This window comes from Melospiza melodia, chromosome 24, assembly GCF_035770615.1.
Source record: "Melospiza melodia melodia isolate bMelMel2 chromosome 24, bMelMel2.pri, whole genome shotgun sequence".
NCBI lineage: Eukaryota > Metazoa > Chordata > Aves > Passeriformes > Passerellidae > Melospiza > Melospiza melodia.
In genome coordinates, this window is record NC_086217.1 from 7,376,403 (window position 1) to 7,398,707 (window position 22,305).

The 22,305-nt window shown below is 46.8% G+C and overlaps 2 protein-coding genes across 3 annotated transcripts in view; both read right to left on the reverse strand.

Annotated features, from left to right (window-relative positions):
* Positions 1 to 491: 491 nt before the first annotated feature.
* On the reverse strand, positions 492 to 3,268 carry RNF222 (ring finger protein 222). The gene has a single exon (XM_063175610.1). It carries the CDS (start codon positions 2,728 to 2,730, stop codon positions 1,483 to 1,485), a length of 1,248 nt encoding a protein of 415 aa, XP_063031680.1. The 5' UTR covers positions 2,731 to 3,268; the 3' UTR covers positions 492 to 1,482.
* A 10,732-nt stretch (positions 3,269 to 14,000) lies between these two features.
* The window catches only part of CA10 (carbonic anhydrase 10), a 151,084-nt gene continuing 142,779 nt past the window's right edge, over positions 14,001 to 22,305 (reverse strand). For both annotated transcript variants that reach the window (XM_063175791.1, XM_063175792.1), the window contains exons 8-10: positions 18,403 to 18,557; positions 16,027 to 16,201; positions 14,001 to 15,182 (exon numbers count right to left, since the gene is read on the reverse strand). In XM_063175791.1, the coding sequence (XP_063031861.1) occupies positions 15,160 to 15,182; positions 16,027 to 16,201; positions 18,403 to 18,557 (353 nt within the window). In that variant the 3' untranslated portion in view covers positions 14,001 to 15,159. The remainder of the gene's footprint in view (positions 15,183 to 16,026; positions 16,202 to 18,402; positions 18,558 to 22,305) is intronic.

The following is a 22,305-nucleotide window of genomic DNA, read 5'->3' on the forward strand; positions in this document are numbered from 1 at the left end:
AGCGCAGGAACCTCGCAGGGAGCAGCAGGCCAGCAGGGCAGTGTCCCCATGGATTGCAGGGGACACCGTCAGCTCCCCTGCCCTGCATTGCTCCCCCTCCCCAGCCCCACATTGTCTTCATTTGTTACCCTGAAAGTCCTGTCTGGTCCTAAAGCCACCCTGGTGGCACTGCTGGCACTGCTGGCTGTGTTTGTCACTCCCTCAGGAGCATGGAAACTCTGGGCCAGCCCTGTGCCCCACTGCCACCTCCTGTGGGGGACAGGCAGGGACATCCTGCTCACTTTGGGGTGATGGTGAGGGACACCCTGCTCCCGTTTGGGGGATAGTGAGGGAATCCTGCTCACATTGGAGTGACAGGCAGGGACACCCTGCTCACCCTGGGGGACAGTGAGAGATGTCCTGCTCACATTGAGGTGACAGTGAGGGAATCCTGCTCACCCTGGGGTGCCCATGAAGTGACACATTCCCAGGTGACAGAGTGAGAGCACGGGGCCAGGGACTGGGTCAGGAGGACAAAGGTGATGAAGGTACAGACTGGGCTGGGGACAAGTGCTCCCCTCCCACCCCACAGCCCTGCAGGGAGGCTGGCAGGGGGAAGGGGAGCTCAGCAGGGCCAGCATTGCTCTCTCCATCCTCTGGTTTCCCTGCCCTCATGCCCAGCAGCTGCAGGCTCTGGTTCCTCCATCCCAAGGGTGGAAGCTGAGTTCCTGCTCCAGGCTGGCTCCATCACAATGTTCCTGATGTCCCTGGAGCCTGGGGACCCCCAGAGCCCCGCAGCCTGGAAGCTCTGGCCCCAGAGCCTGTGGCTGTGCCCGGTGCCAGGGTGCTGAGCTGGGCAGGAGCAGCACAGCCCCTCACCCTGCAGGTGCTGCCATGGGGTGCAGGAGGCTCCTCTGCACAGACAGACACCCTGCAGGAGCCACAGCAGGCTTTGGCTGCCATATCTTAACCAGAAGGGACAGAAAGGGCCAGCAGTGACACTGGGAGCAGCTGGAGGTGTGCAGGAAGGTCTGAGGGTCTGTTCAGTCCCTGGGCAGGTGAGAGAGGAGCTGCACCCAGGGCTGCTTCTGGGCTCTCTCCAGGAGCTCTCAGAGAGGGAATCCATCCCGGGTTCTCTCCAGGAGCTCTCAGAGAGGGAATCCATCCCAGGCTTTCTCCTGGAGCTCTCAGAGAGGGAATCCATCCCAGGCTTTCTCCAGGAGCTCTCAGAGAGGGAATCCATCCCAGGCTTTCTCCAGGAGCTCTCAGAGAGGGAATCCATCCCAGGCTTTCTCCAGGAGCTCTCAGGCTCCATCCCAGGCTTTCTCCAGGAGCTCTCAGGCTCCATCCCAGGCTTTCTCCAGGAGCTCTCAGGCTCCATCCCGGGCTTTCTCCAGGAGCTCTCAGAGAGGGAATCCAGCCCGGGCTTTCTCCAGGAGCTCTCAGGCTCCATCCCGGCTGTGTCCCCCGCCCCAGCGACACCTCCGCGGTGTCCCAGCCGTGCTACAGATCCCTCCTGACCAGCAGCAGCCAGGGCAGCACGGCGGCCAGCATGGCCACGGTCAGCACCAGCATCACGGCCAGGGCCATGGGGGACTGGCAGCACTGCAGCCCCAGCGCGGGGCTGGATGACACCGACACCGAGCCTGTGCTGGCCGTGTCCCCGCCGGTGCCCCCGGGCAGCCCCGATCCGCAGCGCTGGGCGGCCAGCAGCGGCATGCCGTGCTCGCTGATGACAAAGATGTGAGCCTCCCGTGCCAGCCCTGCCCCGGGGGGAACCCGCCCCACGCTCTGCTCCGGCAGCACGAAGTGACTGGGGACCACCAGAGTGTTGGGGGGCTCGCTCCTGGCCAGCTGGGACAGGGAGGATGGGGACAGGGACACCTCCAGGGTGCTGCTGGCCTCACTCTTGGACAGCTGGGACAGGGAGGATGGGGACAGGGACACCTCCAGGGTGCTGCTGGTCTCACTCTTGGACAGCTGGGACAGGGAGGATGGGGACAAGGACACCTCCAGGGTGTTGGTGGCCTCGCTCTTGGACAGCTGGGACAGGGAGGATGGGGACAGGGGCACCTCCAGGGTGTTGGTGGCCTCGCTCTTGGACAGCTGGGACAGGGAGGATGGGGACAGGGGCACCTCCAGGGTGTTGGTGGCCTCGCTCTTGGACAGCTGTGCCAGGGCCACCACCAGAGTGTTGGGGGATTCGTTCTTGGCCAGCTGGGACAGGAAGGATGGGGACAGTGGCACCTCCAGCGTGTTGGGAGGCTCAGTCCTGGCCCGCTGGGACAGGGAGGATGGGGACAGGGACACCTCCAGTGTGTTGGGGGACTCGTTCTTGGACAGCTGGGACAGGGAGGATGGGGACAGGGATACCTCCAGGGTGTGGCTGGGCTCACTCTTAGACAGGTGTGCCAGGGAAGATGGGGACAGTGGCACCTCCAGGGTGTTGGTGGCCTCGCTCCTGGCCAGCTGTGCCAGGGGCACCTGCAGCACGCAGGGGTCGGTGGCCCTGGGCAGCCACAGAACCTTCCTCCTGCTGAGGAAGGTGACGAAGCGGCACACGGGGCACACGATGCTGCTCTGGACGTGCCCGCCCAGCTTGGCCGACAGCAGGCACTTCACCAGGCAGTCGTGGCAGAAGGTGTGGCCGCAGCTGAGGCGGCGCTGCGTGGCCTCCAGGGGCTGGAACCGCTCGTAGCACACGGGGCACTCGGCCGGGGCAGCCTCCTTGCTGGGGGGGGCCTCGGACATCGCTGCTGCGCTGGCCAGGAGGGGCACAAGGGGTTAATCATGCTTGGGTGGCAGCGATCATTCTGTCCATCCCTTCAGCTCTCCAGGCACTGCCCACCCTGCCAGGGAACAATTCCCAATATCCCATCCAGCCCTGCCCTGGGTCAGTCTGAAGCCATTCTGCGTCCTGTCCTCACCCTTTGGCAATTCCTCATGGGGTGGGATGGGTGCCCACCATGGCCTGGCCACTCTAGGGTGGGATGGATGGGTGCCCACCATGGCCTGGCCACTCTAGGGTGGGATGGATGGGTGCCCACCATGGCCTGGCCATTCTAGGGTGGGATGGGTGGGTGCCCACCATGGCCTGGCCACTCTAGGGTGGGATGGATGGGTGCCCACCATGGCCTGGTCACTCTCAGGGTGGGATGGATGGGTGCCCACCATGGCCTGGCCATTCTAGGGTGGGATGGGTGGGTGGCCACCATGGCCTGGCCACTCTAGGGTGGGATGGATGGGTGCCCACCATGGCCTGGCCATTCTAGGGTGGGATGGGTGGGTGCCCACCATGGCCTGGCCATTCTAGGGTGGGATGGGTGAGTGACCACCATGGCCTGGCCACTCTCAGGGTGGGATGGATGGGTGCCCACCATGGCCTGGCCATTCTAGGGTGGGATGGGTGGGTGCCCACCATGGCCTGGCCACGCTAGGGTGGGATGGGTGGGTGCCCACCATGGCCTGGCCACTCTCAGCACGGTTCAGCCCCTGGGCAGGGATGGATGGAGGGTCTCAGCCCCGAAGCCCTGAAGGGCAAAACTCCTTGGCTGGCAAAGCCCAGGGCAGGGGGCTGAGCCCCTGCACAGAGCCCTGACTGCTGAATGCCTGGTAGAGAAATTCCAGGCACAGACTATGGCATTCCTGGTTCAGACTGTGCCATCCCAGCCTCACACTGTGCCATCCCAGACACAAACTGCGCCATCCCAGGCTCACACTGTGTCACCAGTGCCTCTGTGCTCAGCTGCTGGGCATTCCCATCCCAAGCTGGAACCTGCCAGGGACAGGGAGCTGCTCCCATCCCAGAGACCTCTGAGGGGCCTGGGGGAGCCTGGAGCAGCCAGGCTGGTGGAGCAGGGAGGTGACACAGCCAGGGAGGTGACATGGCCAGGGCAGGTAGCAGACACTCACACTGGGCTCCTTCCAGGCTGCTGGGGAATGGCCCAGACTGGTGGCCAGGCCGTGGTGGCCATGGTGGTGGCTAAGCCGTGCTGGAGGCCAGGCCATGGCATCCCCAGGCCATGACATCTCCAGGCCATGACATCTTCAGGCCATGGTCGCCAGGCCATGACATCTCCAGGCTGTGCCGGAGGCCAGGCCATGGCATCCCCAGGGCATGGTGGTGGCCAGGCCATGGTGCCCAGGCCCTGCTGCAGGCCAGGCCATGGTGGTGCCCAGGCCATGGCATCCCCAGGCCATGGTGGTGGCCAGGCCATGGTGGTGCCCAGGCCATGGCATCCCCAGGCTGTGGGCACGCTCAGGCTGGAGCTGGGTGCAGCCAGCCCGTGCCAGGGTTAGTCAGAGAGGAGGGAAGGCAGAGCCAGCCCAGCCCAGCCCCAGAGCAGCGTGGGGCGCTCCCATGGGGCTGAAGCTCTGCCCTGCCTCTCCCCGGGCACAAAGGGAGAGGGCAGAGAGGAGAAGGGAGAGGGGACACGCTCAGCTCAGCCCTCAGACCAGCTCAGGAGCCTGACCTTCCTCAAGCTGCAGGTTTTTCCAGACCTGGCAGCATTTCCAGCCCCTGCCCCAGCCTGCTTCCCTTTTCTCACAGCCGGCTGTGCCATGGACACCCTTCCAGCTCATCTGGGGTTCTGCCATCCCTGGCTGGGCTGCCCTCTCCTGTAGGGCCGTCACCCACGGCCACAGGGACACCAGGACTCCCTCCTGGCACAGAACAGACCCAGGCTCCTGCCCTGGCTCAGGAAGGATCAGGGATTACTGCTCCCCTCCCTTACCCTGGACCCCAAAATCCCCTTACCTGCTGTGGGGCCCCAGGGCAGCGGCCCCTCCATGCACGGCTCTGCCCAGGCACGGGGCTGGCCCGGGACAGCTCCGGGACACCGCGGGGACACCGCGGGGACACCCCTGGGACAGCGGCTGCCGGCTGCGGCTGAGGAGGGCGCGTTGCTGGAGCAGAGGCTGGAGCGGGACAGGGCAGGGACGGGCAGGGACGAGCTGGGACAGGGAGGGACGGGCAGGGACAGCTCCCGCGGAGTGAATGCGGAGGAACCCGTTTGCCTTTAAAGGGCTCCGCTGGCCCGCTTGGCACGGGAGTGGGCGAGGAGCTGGCGTCAGGCGCGGGGGCAGGGACAGCGACTGGGACAGGGACCGGGACGGGACAGAGACAGGAGGCACGGTCCTGCCATCCCCGTGTGATGCTGCGGGGTCAGGGACAGGGACAGGACAGGAGGCACGGTCCTGCCATCCCCGTGTGATGCTGCGGGGTCAGGGACAGGGACAGGACAGGAGGCACGGTCCTGCCATCCCCGTGTGATGCTGCGGGGTCAGGGACAGGGACAGGACAGGAGGCACGGTCCTGCCATCCCCGTGTGATGCTGCGGGGTCAGGGACAGGGACAGGACAGGAGGCACGGTCCTGCCATCCCCGTGTGATGCTGCGGGGTCGGTCAGCCCAAGGAATCCGGCACTGAAGGGGTGCCGGGAGCCTCTGGGGCTGCAGCGCGGGATGAGCTGCACATCCTGCAGCGGGTCCTGCACCGGGGCTGGGCACTCACCCCTCTGCCCATCCCTCACCCTGCCCTCATCCCCCTCTGCCCATCCCTCATCCTCCTCCTCTTCCTCCTTTGCCCATCCCTCACCCTGCCCTCATCCCCCACAAGCTTGTCCATCTTCCCCCACGCTTGCTTTGCTTGAATTAGAGTGGGAAAATCAGCGTTTTTTCCTCCTGGGGTGTCCATTCTGCTCCTCAGGATGGATCCCACCACGAGGACACCTCTTCAGCCAGGGCAGCCCAAAATGCCCAAGGCCCGCTCCTCGTGGAGGTTCTCCTCGACGGCTCCCGCGGTGCCCAGGAGATGGTGCTCTCGGATGTGCTTTGGCACCAGGAGCACGCTGAGGGCCGGCAACACCGAGGGCAGGCGGGGGTGCCAGGGCGAGGGGGGACAGTCCCCACCAGCCGGGCAGCTGCCCCTTCGCCCCGGGATCTGCTCTGCCCCTGCCATGTCATGGGGTGGATGCTTGTCCCACATAAGGAGCAGATGGATGTGACCCCAAACCTGTGACCTCAAATCTGTGACCTCAAACTCTGCGATCCCAAGCCTGTAATCCCAAACCCTGTGACCCCAAATCTGTGACCTCAAACCTGTGACCTCAAACCTGTGACCCCAATCCCTGTGCCCCAAGCGTGTGACCCCAAACCTGCGGCCCCAAACCCTGTGATCCCAAACCTGTGCCCCTAAACCCAGTGACCTCAAACCCCGTGACCCCAAACTCCCAAACCTGTGATCCCAAACCTCTGACCCCAAGCCCTGTGCCCCTAAACTTGTGACCCCAAACCTGTAATCCCAAACCCTGTGCCCCTAAACCCTGTGGCCTCAAACTCTGTGACCCCAAACCCCCAAACCCTGTGATCCCAAACCTCTGACCCCAAACCCTGTGACCCCAAACCCAGTGACCTCAAACCTGTGAAACCACAAACCTGTAATCCCAAACCCTGTGCCCCTAAACCCTGTGACCTCAAACCTGTGACCCCAAATCTGTGATCCCATATCTTGTGACCCCAAACCCTGTGCCCCCAAACCCTGTGACCCAATCCTGTGACCCTAAACCCTGTGCCCCCAACCCTGTGACCCAATCCTGTGACCCCAAACGCTGCTCTGGTCCCTGCTCCCCCACCGGAGGCTGCAGAGGGACCTGGGTGATGGCACAGCCCTGCCTTGATCCTGCTTCCCTGCGGCTGCTGCTGCCACCAAATCCCTCGGGAATGACCCCGAGCCTTATTCTGACACCAAATGGGGGGGGATTCGTCCCATCCTGTCCGTGCAGAGCCACCCAGCCCCTCTGCCATGCCTGGGAGGGCAGCTCCAGGGGCTCCTTCACCAGCTACTGCCCACCAAAGGTGTTGTGCTCTCTCACCAAAGGTGTTTCCCCTCCCCAAAGGTGATGTTTTCCCCCACGGACCATGGGGAGGGTATCAGATTTAATCCCCCAAGCCCATTCCCCACCCGTTCTGCTGCAGTCCGTGTGTCTGTCCGTCGGGGGGCAGCAGGAGCCGTGTTGTGCTGCCGCTAATGCTGAGTGACTGCTCCTGTGTGCGGCCGCGTGGGAACAGCCCCGCCGCGAACACCCCCGAAACCGCGCTGAACCAGGCGGGCACCCCTGGGAAAAACAGCGCCCAGAGCCCTGCCTTTGTCACCAAGCCGCTGGGAAAGGTGGCTGTGGTGGCACTGCTGGCATCCCTGCCCGCTGCCCGGAGAGGAGGCACCGGGAGAACAGGGTGGGTTAAAGGAGAGAGAAGAAGAGAGAAGAGAAGAGAAGAGAAGAGAAGAGAAGAGAAGAGAAGAGAAGAGAAGAGAAGAGAAGAGAAGAGAAGAGAAGAGAAGAGAAGAGAAGAGAAGAGAAGAGAAGAGAAGAGAAGAGAAGAGAAGAGAAGAGAAGAGAAGAGAAGAGAAGAGAAGAGAAGAGAAGAGAAGAGAAGAGAAGAGAAAGAGAAGAGAAGAAGAGAGCTGTAATGATAATATCATTTTTTTGCTCTGCACAGAGAACATGGAAATCCTTCTCATAGATGTGCATAATGTCATCAAAGAAGGAGAGATTTAGGCATCAGCACCTGTAACTTTAAAGGAACCTTTTAAACTTACTGTTTAGACATATTGAGGATGGCTTAGTCCTGGGGGATTTTTAACCAAAAAGAAGAGATTCAGGCAGATGTTGATCCCAGTGAACTGCCCGGCCTGGATACTCTTGCCTTCCTGCATGGGATCAACCGTTGCTGCTTTGGCTCAGTGCAGCCCCCATACTCCCATGGATGTATTAGCTGGCATGAGATTCAGGCCTTTAGGGTGGATTTTTTGCTGTTGTTTAGAGGAAACAATTTTGGTTTTCAGCAATGTGTTCAGCATCTTCTGATCAAAATGTGTGCTTGCTGCGTTTTGGGGCAGCTTCAGCCATTTTAGTTCCTGTTACAACATGTCTACCTTAAGCTGTCTAGGTTAGTAATAGTCACAACCTGACATGCTTTTTCAGGTAAAACTTGCATGAAGTCCTGGTGGTGAAAAATCAGGCCTTTAGGAGTGTTCCAGAAATGATATTTCAGTGCTGGGCAGGAGCCAGTGTGTGAATGGAATCATTCCCATTGAATTGAATGCATTTAGCCTGAAGGAACTCACAAAGATGTGTCCACTGCTCTTGCTTCTAAACAGAAAAAGCAACAAATGATTGTCACCATGGGGTTATGATGGTCAGGAGGTTTTTTTCATAAATATTAGCAGCTGTTTATTACAAATGCAGACATCTGTGGTACAATCTGCTTTACATATGTGTAAAAGCCTACGGTGGTTGGTGGTTACATGGTAAGAAAAGGTCTGTGAGGATTGTCAGACACAGACTCAGCTTATGCCAGCAAAGCAAAGCCAGTTTATTACACAGTTTGCCAGTATTTATAGGTCACTATGTTCATACAAAATTTTCCACTCTGAGCCCTTTGTCCCGGTCCCTTTTAGAAACACAATTTTCTGATTATTCTTCTTGCACTAGTAATGTACTTTGTTATTTCTTTTGCCAGTAAAGTCCTTGTTGCATCTTCCTTCATCAAAGCAGCCTTAGAGGGTCAAAGTGACCAGACTGTCACTTCTGATGATGTGACACTGATGATGTCTTCACTTCTGTTCTTGCCTTGAGTTTATCTCTCCTTTGGCTTTTACTGTACCAGGGCCAAAAGGTCTGTGGTGCTGCCCAGTTCAGCTTCTGTAGCTGTCTGATCTCAGACAGTGATCCACAATAATTTCAGCTTTTTTTTAACAGAGAGAGATGGGAACTGTTGAAGTCACTAGGAGGTGATAAATGTTTTTTAGAGTTGGCATTTTTTGTGGTGACTGGAAATAAAGATTAATTTTCAAGAAGCACTTCTTTTAGCGGGCTTATTCTGCAGCTGAGAAGAGGCTATTTCATAGAAATTGCTTCATGTCTGAAAAGCTCTACCCATTCCTTTGTAAATAAATGGAAGGGAAACAGGAAGATTTGATTACGTGTGAAGGCTTATCCTACAGGCCTTTAATATTGCTAAACAATTTGCATGATTAGATATCAGGATTATTAACAAATTGTGAGTGTTTTAGTGTCTTGACAAGTTTGGTTTCAATTAAATACTTAATTTGTTACTGATATATTGCTTTTATTCTTGAGGACTCTTCTCTTGATTATCTTACACTAACACCTTCTTCTACCTGAATATCCTATTGATGTGGGTTTTACAGCTCTGGTAAATTTGATATTTGGACTCTAGTTATGTTTTGCAGTCATTCTTAGTCAAAAGAGTTGGTTTGAGGAAATATCATTTAAATTTCTGTTTATTTACTGCTCTTTTTGTAGAAATTCAACCATAGTATTTTTCATTATAGTGACATCTATGATGGAGAGTTCTGAAGTACTAGTGCTAAGATACAATATTTATAATGCATAAATATGATTTTTCTATGTCATGGAACTGCATAGAAACTTATTTAATAAAATAATCAGTTGAGTTCTAGGTCCTGGACTGAAAAGCTGGATATTAGTTAAAAGACAAGAGGCCACATAAAAATAATGCTTTGTTGGACAGGAACGACTAATTGTACTGTAAAAGAAATAAATTTAAATGCATTGCATCCATTGGATTTATTTCTACCTTAAAGGCTAAATTATCCTTCTTATAATTTGAAAATCTTTAAATTAACTGAGGGAGAGAAAATAAATGCATGAAAGGTGACTTCTTGACAGTCTTGTCAATAATGCTTGGAACTGACAACAAGAGAAATTATGGTATCAACCTAAAAAATGGAACTCCTCCTGGGCCTGAAAACATGAAGATGATAACATCAGTATGCCAGAGCTATGATATATGAATCCCCTAACCATTACAGAACAATCGATGACTGCCACATATATGACACTTTGTATGTGTGTATAAAAATGCGTAAATAAGTGTTACAATGCTCTGAGCTGCAGGGGAGAGAAGAACTGATATATTTAATAACACTATTTCTTGGACAATGAGCACAAAGGTAGTTGTAAGAAACTCTCACAGAGTTAAGAGAATTCTGCAGTCAATTTAAACTTGCATAGGCACTTTAAGTGCAAGGCCATAATATAATGAGCTTTTTACAAATTTGCTCATCGTGTACTGGAGAATAGTGGGCAGGGTTTTGGAAAGGTGCTTTAGTTTGATGGAATAAAGAAACACATTGGAATACACAGGGGGAAGAAAATTGGCTACTGAAGAAATGAGTAAATGTAATTCTGCTTGCAGTGCCTAGATAAACTTCAACTATGCTGGCCCAGGGGTCTTTATGTGAGGATACAACACTGATCTGGCTCAGTTATTTTTCAACAGCGGAGTGTTGTTTGTGTTCTGTAGTACAGACATATTGTGGTGGTTGATGTGGGAATCTTCTGTTTCACCAAGTCTCTGAGTCCTCACACAGCTTCTGCAAAGTTTGCAGGTGCTTGAGTTTTTCTGTCCACTAAAGCATCTTGAAATAAGTTTTGGCCGACTCAGTAAAGGTGGAGAAATAAAAGTGTTTCTCTCTGACCTCTGTTCATTTTTGGTTTCTGCCTTTAGGACTGAAGCTTCTGCTCATCTGCTTTGCATGACAAAGTGTCAGAAAGCTGAGAAGATTCTTCCCTGTGTCCAGACAATACAGACTGAGGATACCATGCTGATTCATCAAGATGCAGCTCCCTGCATGTAACACTGCTACTTTCAGCAGTTTTGGCATTGGGATTCATGAGGCTCTGGGGTCAAATCAGGACCCTCTTGCTGGGAAGTCCACAGTGCTCTGTGAATGGTGATGATTAGCTTATCATGCCTTTGCTCTTTGATCCCTTCTAAAAGAAAGGCCTGGCCTCCAGTTTTCCTGTACATGAATGAGACCACAAATACCCCATGAAAATCTGAGGGAAGAAAGGGCCATCAGGTTTGAGGCATTGCCTGTAACCTAGTCACTGGGAGCACTGGCTAGTCCTGGTTTGACAGGCTTTTTATGCTTTATTCCTAAACTCAGCAAACTCTTTCATCATCTGCCTATTTGTGATACTTTATAAATGAATACAAGTATTTTGCTGGCTTTGGCTCCAGTTTCAAGTGTTCAATGAGTGAACTTGAGTGAAGATCTTGCCTGACTTATGTGTTTCCCTTGTGTTTAGCAGAAAAGGCGAGTGCAGGACATCTGAGTCCTTTTCCAGGGCTATGGATGTTTGTAAGGGAAGGGATGTGGCAGTGCAATGCCCAGGGGATCATTTCCATTTTCCTTAGCAGACACCTGTCTTTTCAAACCAAGACCATTTATCTGTGCATTAATGTAGCTTCAGCACTTACTTTGTCTGCAAGTGCTTCTAAGTAGCAATTAGAAAATATATTCAAAGTGAATTTGATTTCTAGTGACTGTGCATAATAAATGTGCTAAACATAATTACATATTTAAATGCATTAAACTGCAAGAATGATTTGGAATATTTCAGCAAAGCTCAGTGAAGAAGTATGGGAAATATATGCAGTAATAGCTCTAGATTTAATTGTATCATTAAAGGCATGAGTGTTTATATTGTAACAATATAAGCTGATTTAGGAAGAACTTGCAAAAACATGGCAAGTAATTGTAAGTTTTCTATAACCAGTATTATTTATGTAGCAGCAGAGTGCTAGCCCTAGTATTATAGCAAGGAGAGACGTTCCAGTAAGATATCATTTAAAAATATAAATAACTTATTTTCTGGAGACATAATGTGCTTGAGATAGAATAGATTTCATTTTTAGATCTTCACATAAACAAAATATCCTTGGGGGCTTTTCTTAAAATCATGTAGAAGAAGATGGTCATAGAAGAAAAACTCTATCTAACAAGAATGTTGCCAAATAATCCCTGTGTAAAACAGGTGCTTTCAAAAGGTAAAATTTAGATGAAAACTTTTATTTTTATTTCTTCAACTACCCAGCTGAAGGGCCTAAATCATTGTCTTAGGAACACTAAGGAGCACTTGGGAACATTAAGATTTCTGAGGGGTGTTTTTTCCCCATGGATTGGGCTGGAGAGACTGATGTGCAGAGATGACCCAATGCAGCGACACGGCAGGAGCTGCCGAGGTCTCTGCCTTCCCCAGAGTGTCTCCCTCGGGGAAAGGCAGATTTCAGCACAAACACCAGACGCTCGTGCCGCCAGGTGAAAAATGCAGGCTGGCGTAATGGAGAGGCAAAAGGGGCTCTTCATACAGTGTTCCAGTGGCAGTTTATCAACTGGGGGTTCAGGGGCAGAAGAACCAAGAAGAAAGAAGGGTCGAGGGGTTTTATATGGAATGAGGGAGGTGGAGCATCAGGTCCGAGGGCCAATGGGTAGAGGGATTAGGGGTGGCGCAAAGGGGGGGTCAGAGGGAAAGAGCCAGCAGGGATACAGGGGAGGAGTTGCAAGGAATGGGAAACAGTAGGGGAAGCGGGAGCAGGGAACATTCTAGAGCTGGGGAGGAGAACAGGGGTGATGTAACTGGGACCATTAACGTAAATAAGCAAGGAACTGTGGGAGAGTCTCACTGTGTCGCCCTATATTGAAAGTCAATGCGTCGCCCTAACTCGAAAGTGAGTGTTCTCCCAAGGCATCCCAGTTTCTGCATCAGCCTCACTGACCTGGGATGTAACAACCCAAGGCAGCAGCTGCTGTGAGGTGAGAGGCTGATGGTTGGTGAGATGGTGTTGTACATCTAGGTTGGGAGGTTATCACAGCAGAAAGAGGGATGTCAGCTCCAGGCCATGCAGGATACAGAGAACTGCAGTGTTATTCCTCAGAATCAGAGATACTTGAAACCCAGCCAAATGCTGCTTGAAGTATTTCAAAATGCCCTTTTCTGTGTACACAGTGCTTTCAACGTGCAAACAGTCTCAGGAAGTAGATGTTGCCACTACTTGTTTTTCTAAACTAAGCCTCTGTCACTTTTTTTAGACTGGATACAAAACTGGAAAGCAGAACATACAGAAAAACGGCATAATTCTGAATTTCAGTGCTATGCCACTGGGCCATCAAATAAGCAATAGGAGCTTTTTCTTGGTGTTCTTTCTTGCTTTAAAACCTATTCAAGGTCATGGTTTGAATAGAAAAGTAATTGGATTTGAGACACCATATGTTGTGGGATGCTTATGACATCCCTAATGAATCTTATATGGGTACTACTTCCAAAAAAGTGTTGACATTAGCATTGTAATGACTGTTGACATGAAAACGTTCATTAAAAGAACCATCTTGAAGTCAGTGTCATCTGATTTTTTTTTTCTTTCTCTCTTCCACCCATCATAATAAAATGCCCATCCCTGAGACACAAAGGGCTTTGCTTACCTTGCCAGGCTCCAGCCTGCCACAATCAGTCACTAGATTTTACTGCCCTTTCACAACATCTCCTGATTCACAGTGACAAATGCTACACTGGAAAAATAACCAGATTGCATTGCTGAGTGTCTCTTGTTAGTCATTTCACAGTATTTATGGTGTTGCTTGCACAGAATGTTGTTTCTGTGCTCTGTTTTGTAAATCTACTACAGGTAAATTCTGTTAAAAGAAAAAAGAAAAAATATTTTTAAGGCAGTAAAGTTTGGAGAAGTTTCTTTTTTGTGTGTTTGTCTGAGAATATTGAAGGTTATCTCATATTTGTTCCCTTCTTGCTCGTCAGTGTAACTTTGAAGAATCCTTTATGTAAGGAACCATAATATCATTTGTGTAGGACCTGTTCTTCTCCTCAGTGTCCCAAACAAGTAAATTTCTCATTAATTTGTGAAAATTTATCATAAACCTGCAAATAAATTTTTGTCACATTAAAGCTCCCTGGCTGTTCCCTCACACTTCTTGTAGTGCCTGTTCTTCCATTTGGTGTAAACAATTTCTTGGTACCAGAGAATTGTTTGGCTTTGTCTTGCTTTCTGTGAACTTAAATGTGGTACAATGTGAGCACTAGGGATGGGAGATCATGAGGCCTGACCCCTCTTCAGACTGAAAAAAATATCAACCCGAAAAATCCCTCAGTATTCAAGAAGGTCAAACATGTGCTGTGTGAACTTGTTAAACACATTTATTGAGTTCTTGACAGTAACCAAACACAGTGAATGACCATTATAAATAAGAAAAAAGGCATTTGCTTTTACTAGGCCAGCTCCTGCTTTATCTGTAAAGAAAAAATATCCCTTTCACCACAAATTTACAGGATTGAGTGTTTGTCCCGGTAATGGCTTCAGCAAGGAAAATGACAGTTTTAAACTGAGATATGTTTCATCTGCTTTCTGCTTCTGAGCCCAGTGGAGTTTAAGTTATACCACCTTTAAGTGCATTCCCAATTGTCCTTCACTCACTTGAATGGGCTGCAAACAAAGAAATTAAGTAAAAAAAAAAAGAACAAAAAATAAAGAGGAAAAAAAAAATAAAACCACAAATAATGCATCCACAAGTAGAAGAGGCTTGTCATTTCAGAAAGGAAAAAAAGAAATCAAAGCAACTTAACTAAATTAATTTGTTAAACACATTTATTGAGTTGTTAATAGTAACCAACACAACGTATGATCTGTTGTAAAGCAAGAAACAGAAAATGGATATATTCTGGTTTTGCCAAATCCTACTACAGATATGTGACAGAGGGAAATATTTAAATTTCCTTTATATTCTGCAGTGATATATTTACAATACTTATCTATCAAAGTCTGTCCCTTTTAAAATTAAATGAACAGAAAGATCATACCTAGAAATGATTTCTTTACAGGAGTCTTGTTCTGTCTTGTCAATATCCATTAATGATAGTGAAATAATGAGAGCTTTCCAAGATTACTTGGCACACAGAACACAACTCCACTTTGATGCTGTACTGATCCACCTTTTTTCTTTTTTTTTCTTTTTTTTTTTTTCAGTTGAGGGAGAGAGAGGGAGAAGATTAAGAATTTCATATGTACAAAGTCTGAAAAGTCTTTCTTTGTGACTCCAAATTAGTTCAGGAAAATTGTAATCACATTTACTGTAATACTTTTGTTTTGTCTTTTGTTTTGTTTTGTTTTTAAATGGCCATCAATCACATGAATAAATTTTGAGGAGTTTTCCAGCATGGCAACTGTTTTCCCACAGCACAAAGTGCATGTGAGCCAGAGAGGGAGGTTGGGTGCATTGCAGATGATGTCAATTCCCAGAAGAAGCATTCCACTGAGGATTTGGATTTTGCCTGCTCTGTCTCATTTGAGGAGCCATTCATTTACTGGAACAGAAACAAACAAAAACAATTAAGCTTCAATAAACTCCAAATATGAAACTGGTTTAACACTGTGAATCAAATTTAATTGCTTTAACACTACACAAGGCACTTAAACAAAATGTCTTAAAAAAGCCAGGAGGTTCAGTTTCCTCCTTTTTCTAGAAAAGAATTAAGTCTGAAGAATGACTCTTCCTTTGAATTATTGCAACACAGTCATCTGCCTCGCTGCTGAAAATGTCCTTTCATTCCTTTAGTGCTTCTCCTTCATAATGATGACATTACTGCTGTGAGGGCACTTTAACACTATTATTTCAGGCAACACAGTTGTGTGCCTGGGCTCAAAGATGCACGAGACACATTAAAGCTCAGCTGTGGCAGTGTAGGACTCTGGCTGCAGGTGACTGAGCTGCTTCATTGTTTATATCTCCAGCTTTATATCTACTTAGCAATTTAGGTGTTTGTTACGGTGGTGCACCTTGAAAGTGAAATTATCAATTACTAATTTTGTTTGAGATCAGTTGTCATCAAGACTAGCTCATCCCCCTTGGTGGATGAGTAAACCAGAGCAAAATGCACTTTGTAAGGGGAGAAGACTTTAAAATGAGGCTAGAAAACCAAGGGCCTGTCCTATTTACTTCTAAAAAACATATTTGATGTCCCAGGCTGTTTTTTTTTGTCATGCATTTACTCATCTATTTCAATTGTGTGGCAATTCACTGACACAGTTATTCCCCAAGATCTGGAGTTTTATGTGTTTTTATTTGTGTGCCTTGTTATGCCCTTGGATTTCTCAAAGAAAGGAGCTCAGTGAAAGCATAGAAAGGGTCATTCTGGAGGTGGAACGTACCTCTATACTGTAGTTTCTGTGCTCTATTGTTTGGACAATCTTTTCCCTGTAAACTAAAGTTGATATTGGTTCGGATACATCGATTGTTGAGAGGCTGGACTGGTCTGAAATTGTCGCTCATGCTCAGAAATATCTGTGATGGCTGATTCTGGCTTAGAAGTCGCAAAGAATGCATCTATAAAGACAAAACAGGGGGGTTTTAGTACTGGTCTTTGCTGCAAGTAAACAACATACAACACTATTAAATAGATTAGTTAATAAATTGAAGTAAAACAGAATTTCAGTGAAACCGAATTTAAGTTAACTCTGCCAGTTTGTAGTCAGAGTTAACTTGAAAACCATTCCTTGTGTGTTCCTCTGTTTCTGAGCCCCATTTTAAATGAGAGTAACCAGTTTTGTGGGGAGTGAATGAAAATAGCATTGAGGTGTCTTTGGGTGAGCCAGAAAGTAATGGAATAAACAGTGCTGGATGGCAGCAGCTGGTACAGAGCAAATGAATTTGATGAATGACAAGAGCAAATTTCCTGAACAGTGTAGCTTTCAGTTGAGAAGCCACAGTTTTGGTTGGTGTTATTCAACAACCAGGTAGGGGCAGGCTGGATGGGAAGGAAAACTGACAGTGATGCTGCTGAAGTCGTGAAATTAATGATGTTAAAAAGTGAGAGCCTCTTTTTGCTGACAGGTCTGTCATGATTCTGTCTGTGCTGTGACTGTGAGTGTTCCTACAGCAGAAACCTGTGCTGGTTTCACAGCACAGAGGGAAATGGTGAATCATCCTGTGCATCCAGTGCTGGTTGGCAGAAATGACTGTTATGGCGACTGTGCAACTCTTGATTGATCCAAGTCAACCAAAATCAGAGAGGGAAAAAAAAAAGGTTTCACATTACAAACCAGAAATCCTCAATATTTTGGTTTAAAGATATAAAAACAAATTATTTTCCACATTAGTGTACAATTTATGATGTTTGTTTATGGCATTTAATGGGGAAATCCAGTAGCTGGGGTTTATGTACTGGAAGTTTTTAACAGCTTTTAGGGAAAACTTCAGCTGGGCATTGCTTTTTCAGTATGAGTACACAACATAATTAGTAAGTATTCCACAAAATCAATTTTCAGCATTAATAATGGAGGATATAACTAAGCATTAATGGAGGATGTGATTAACCATTAAAGCATGACAAGTAGCAAATATCATGAGGGTATAACCCATAGGTAGCAGCACAGACTAGAAATATTTGAATCCTTATTTTGCACATTAATGTTGGACCTAAAAATGTTGCTTGTAGGAAAATATTTAGGTCGTGTGTTTGAAAAGTTCACACTAGTGAGCCTTTTGCCTCTGCTCAGCTGTGTCATCTCCCAAATCACCCATTTAGAAAGGAAACAAAGTGTTTTCACTACCTCCAGACTAAACTGGACAGAAGGAATACAACAAAAATAAAACATCTCGGGCTTTTAAAAGTAAGCTTATTTACAATGTTAATATGATTTTAAATCCCAAAGTGATATTTAGGGTTGTTTTCTTGTTCCTAATTTCATTTCTCAGGCCACATTTCTTTTGCTGCCTGCTTGGGCCGAGCAGATGGAGGTTCAAGTATACAAGAGAGGAGGTTTTAGTTCAGGTCACAGCTCTGTAGGCAACTCACTGATGGAAACTTTGGAGGAGAGGCCAGTTGCTGTTAAATTTGCTGTTTTCTGACGCCAGGATTTGGATTGTAAGCAAGTTGTACAGAAATTTAGTTTTTGAGATTTTTGAGATTTTTTGGTGCGTTTCCTCAATAGCTTCCTTTTGGATGTGAAGTTGTGTTTTCTCTTGCATAGTTTCTCTTGCTTCTCTCTAATAGAGGCTTCAATACTTCAGTCTGATTTTTCCAAAGGTATCTGTGGTGTGTATCCTGTAATTTTATTCTATACCAGAAAGCACTGGCTGATTTTATTTCCAGAAGGCTCCATATACTGTCACATTATGTGCTATTGATACGTGTTTATTCAGACCTAGGAATGGCCTCTGTTATCCTTAATAACCTCAGTTATGTTCGTACAACACTGATGTACTTGTTGTAGAGTCTCCAAGTAACTGTTCACAGCATCACAGAATGATGCAGTTGTGGAGAGACTGCTGAAAACCTTTTGGTTCAAACCCTCACTCAAAATAGGGTCCCCCTTAAAGTTTGTGTGTGTAGATACTGATGGAGTTCTAAACAGTTGGTATTTTTATTTTGACAAAAATCCTCTTCAATGCTTCTGCAAACTGTATAAATAGCATGCAGGGATCCCTACAGCACAAGAGTTGAATCTAATGTAAAGCTAGAAATATTATGTTTAAAATATTACTTTGTACCTATCCTAGACTGAGTAATTTGTAAATTGCTTTACCTGCATCCTTGTTATGTAGACAGGTTTGTTCATTATTATCCAGCTTGCTGTTTCATAGCAGGGTGGAATTGTCATTGACCCATCATACGTAATGAAACTAGATGTCTCTGGATAAAGTTCCTCAATATTAAGCCCCTGTAGTAAGTATGCATCATCTGGAGAACAAAGGAGGAAAACAACTCAGGTAAAACAGCAGCATCACAAAACAAACAACAAAAACCCCCAAACAAAACAAACAAACAAATAAAAAAAAATCACCCTTTTCATGTCTCCTAATTCCAGAACATGATCACATGATGCTCAGTTCCACCAAAGAATGAAGCTTAACAGATGCACATTTCTGGATCCTCCAGCAATTTAGACAAGAACAAGTAACACAAGTAATATCCCTCACCCTGCTGGGTGGATCTGCACTGAGATTCCCATTCACACACACTGGGAACTGAGCACAGGCACTCACAGGGCAACTCTAAATCACATTTAGGGACTGGAGTCAAAAGCTTCTTGAAGTTGCAGTTATTGATTGAGATGCAGAAGCCTTTGAAGAACGCTGACTTTCCATCTTTTGGGGTCATTAACAATTTTTGCTCAACAAAGCCTCAGAAAGGCCAAGAGAATTAAAACTTAATTGCCCTTCTGGCATGAGAGGAAATTGCAGTTAGTGCATGATAATAAAGCTGCTCCATGAAGCCTCCCAGCCTTTCATGTGCACAGTGGTGTGGGTGCAGTGCCAGCTCCCTCAGAAAGCTAAACTCTAGGTTGAAGGCTTGCTGGGAAGCAGTACCAGGAGTCCTGCCTTTATTGTAAGGCTCTCTAGGAATTAATGAAGTGTATTCCTCTGCAACAGAATTTATCCTGTGGATATGTACCTAAATATAATGAGATATATCTTTCAAAATTCATCAGAGTTCCTCAGTGTTTTCTGTACTATCTGCACTATTTCTCTTGGGTAATGCTGGCCTTACAGTACTTTTGGCAGTGCTGTCAAAGCTAAAACTCAGATTTGCCTGCCAAATCTTAGGCTGTAGGCATTCATCCACTCAGGGATGAACATATTTTATTACTGATACACTGCTGCTTGTGTGTATCTCAGAGGAAGATGGGGTGGTTATGATTTGCAACATTGTGAGTTCTCTTTGAACCCTTTCACCTGGGTGTGGTGTCTCCAATTTGGTTCATTTGCAGAGGAAATGTTAAAATGCAGGCAAGGAAAAGTGCACACTGAGGTGTGTTCCCTCTTTCAATGCTCCACATAAGCTGACCTTGATTTGTAGAGAAATCCAAATGATCAAGGAATTGTATAGGAGCTAAAAAAGAAAGGTGCAATTTAACTTGAATTTAACATATTGTAGCTGAAGGACATAACTTAGATGAGCAAAAGACTTGTCTTGTACAACCTAATGGAAAAATAAGAAGGGCTGCAGATTATTGTCTTGGGCAACAGAAAATCAAAGAACACAGGCAGAGAAAATGTGACCCTGTTTGTTTATTTTAACACAGCAGAGTCAACATGGAACAGGGTTTGGGGGCAACAATATTGGCAGCTACAGCCCAGTTAAAGTGTCGAGGTGAGAGTGTAATGTTTTTGCCTCATTGACCAGGGCCTTACTGTTATTTAATATTTTTAATATTAAATAACAGTATTTATTATAAATAATAATAATAATAATAATAATAATAATAATAATAATAATAATTATTATTATTATTATTATTACTATTATTATTATTATTAATATATAATATTATATATTTTTAATTATATATATTTTATTATATTAACAGTATGTTGTTTTACAAAAAAAAATCCTGGCAGGCCCTCTCGTGTTTGTTAGAAAAAGAGTCCCCTGCCCTGCCCTTGCAGCTTGGGCTGGGTGATTGCAGTGCTGGCTGGATCCTCAAGCAGAAGAGGAAGTGCCATTACTGTCCCCTCTTTTAACATGACCAGGCTTCAGTGGCCCATGGCCCACGACAGCTTCTTCCTAAACCCAAATCTTCCAGACACAAGCATGAAATCACAGTCAAAATGCACTTATATTTGAACAAGTAGAGATGACTGAATACATCTGGTCATTGAAAACATTATTTGCAGTGCACTGGTGATTTTGCTAGAATTGCATCGGAAGAGAACTGATGGATTTTTTTCATGCCAATGCCTGTTTTCAATGAGTTGTCACACACTTTTCCCTTTCCCACATGAGCATCCTGTTCATTATTTATGAGCCATGGAAAGTGGTGTGTTTTAACACCAAGTGGCACAGAGTCAGGCAGAAGAGATCCCTAAAGACCAAATCTGCTTTCTCACAGCCATATTGGCTTCAGCTGGGCTAAAATCGTTTCAACCAGGTAGAATTTGCCCTGAAAGGTTTACTAGGAGATGGAAAACTAACTGAAGATTAATATAGATGAGAGATATTCCTATGAGGAACTGGAGGAAAATACCACTTCAGGAAAAGTCAAAGATAGGGGTGAATGAAATAAGGGTTTGTCCAAGAAAACACAGTACTTATTAATGCCTGTATGTGAGTTATATTCCCATGGGAAGCCAGATGATTCCTTGAGAGAAGATGACACAATAAGAATTTGGTTACCAACATTTTTCCCACAAACAGGTCTGTCCTTTCCCCACATCTTGGTAAGGGTTTCTTGTTCTGGAGTTGAAGCAGACCTGGTGGGTTGGTATTAATACCAGACTGCCACCCTCCAAATTCTTGCTTGTATTTACTGAAAATACATTCAAAAATGCTCAAAATCACCCTGTTATGATCTCTTGCCAGTGACAAGCTTCCTTTCATAAATCCATCCAGCCCTTCCTGGACCCTCTGCATCATTCCTATCTGCAGTCCACAATGTGTTATTCTTGTTCTGCTCATGCCTTACGCTGATTTCCAAACCCAGGAATTTTTCTTTCTACAAATTAGATTTCATTAAATTTCACATTCATTCACATAAAGGCCTTGACTCTGACAATTTACCTAGGAAATAATGTAAATCCTTTTATCCCTAGGCTTGTAATAGATGTGTGGGATTGGCTTTCACAGTGAAATCTTTGTATGTTCTCTTTATAATAATGCTTTTTATAGGGAATATAGTGTTTATTGAGTGGAGGAAGGTACATTTGATTTTAAAATTCATATAATGATAATCCAGAAGAAGATCTAGGTTAGATTTACAGGGTTAGAAATTAAGAGATCCTCATTTTCTCTGCTTACCAGACAATGAGAAGACCAAATTTTTATGTGGAATTTTGGGAATCTAAAAAGTTATTTTTTTCCCTGATGTTAAGCAAATACTGGATGAAAGCTCATGTAGCATAACTGTTTTGAAAGAAAACTAACTTGTCCCCTCAAATGGCACACTTAATGAGGAATAATAAAAAAGTTTTCTTTTGAGATACCTACACAGCTTCTGACTAAAATCTGCTTGAAAAGTCCCTTGTTTCAGCTTGCTCACAGTCAATTCTTTGGGCTGCGATAACAGAACCAAAGAAACATTTAAAATCTCCTTAAAAATTCCTTGGGGTCCACTTACTTCACTGTAGCCATCAATATCTGCAAATAAACATTTAATATCTAAATAAACATTTAAAATCTCCTTAAAAATTCCTTGGGGTCCACTTACTTCACTGTAGCCATAAGAGCAGAAATTTCCCTTTTAATGCTCTTGGCATGTGGAAATTTCACGCAGCAGGAGAGACAGCACTTAATTTTGTTGCTGTTCTTTAAAAAAAAAAAAAAAAACAACAACAAAACCTTCTATTTATGTTATGGACTGTCCTGACTTTGAACCAGCATTCTTTTCATCATTCCCTCCACGCTCCTCTTGAGCACATGGGGCCTGGGCATTTTGTCAGCACTGTGCTGAGTATTGACTTCAAGAGTGGAGCCCTAAAGTAGAAGCTGC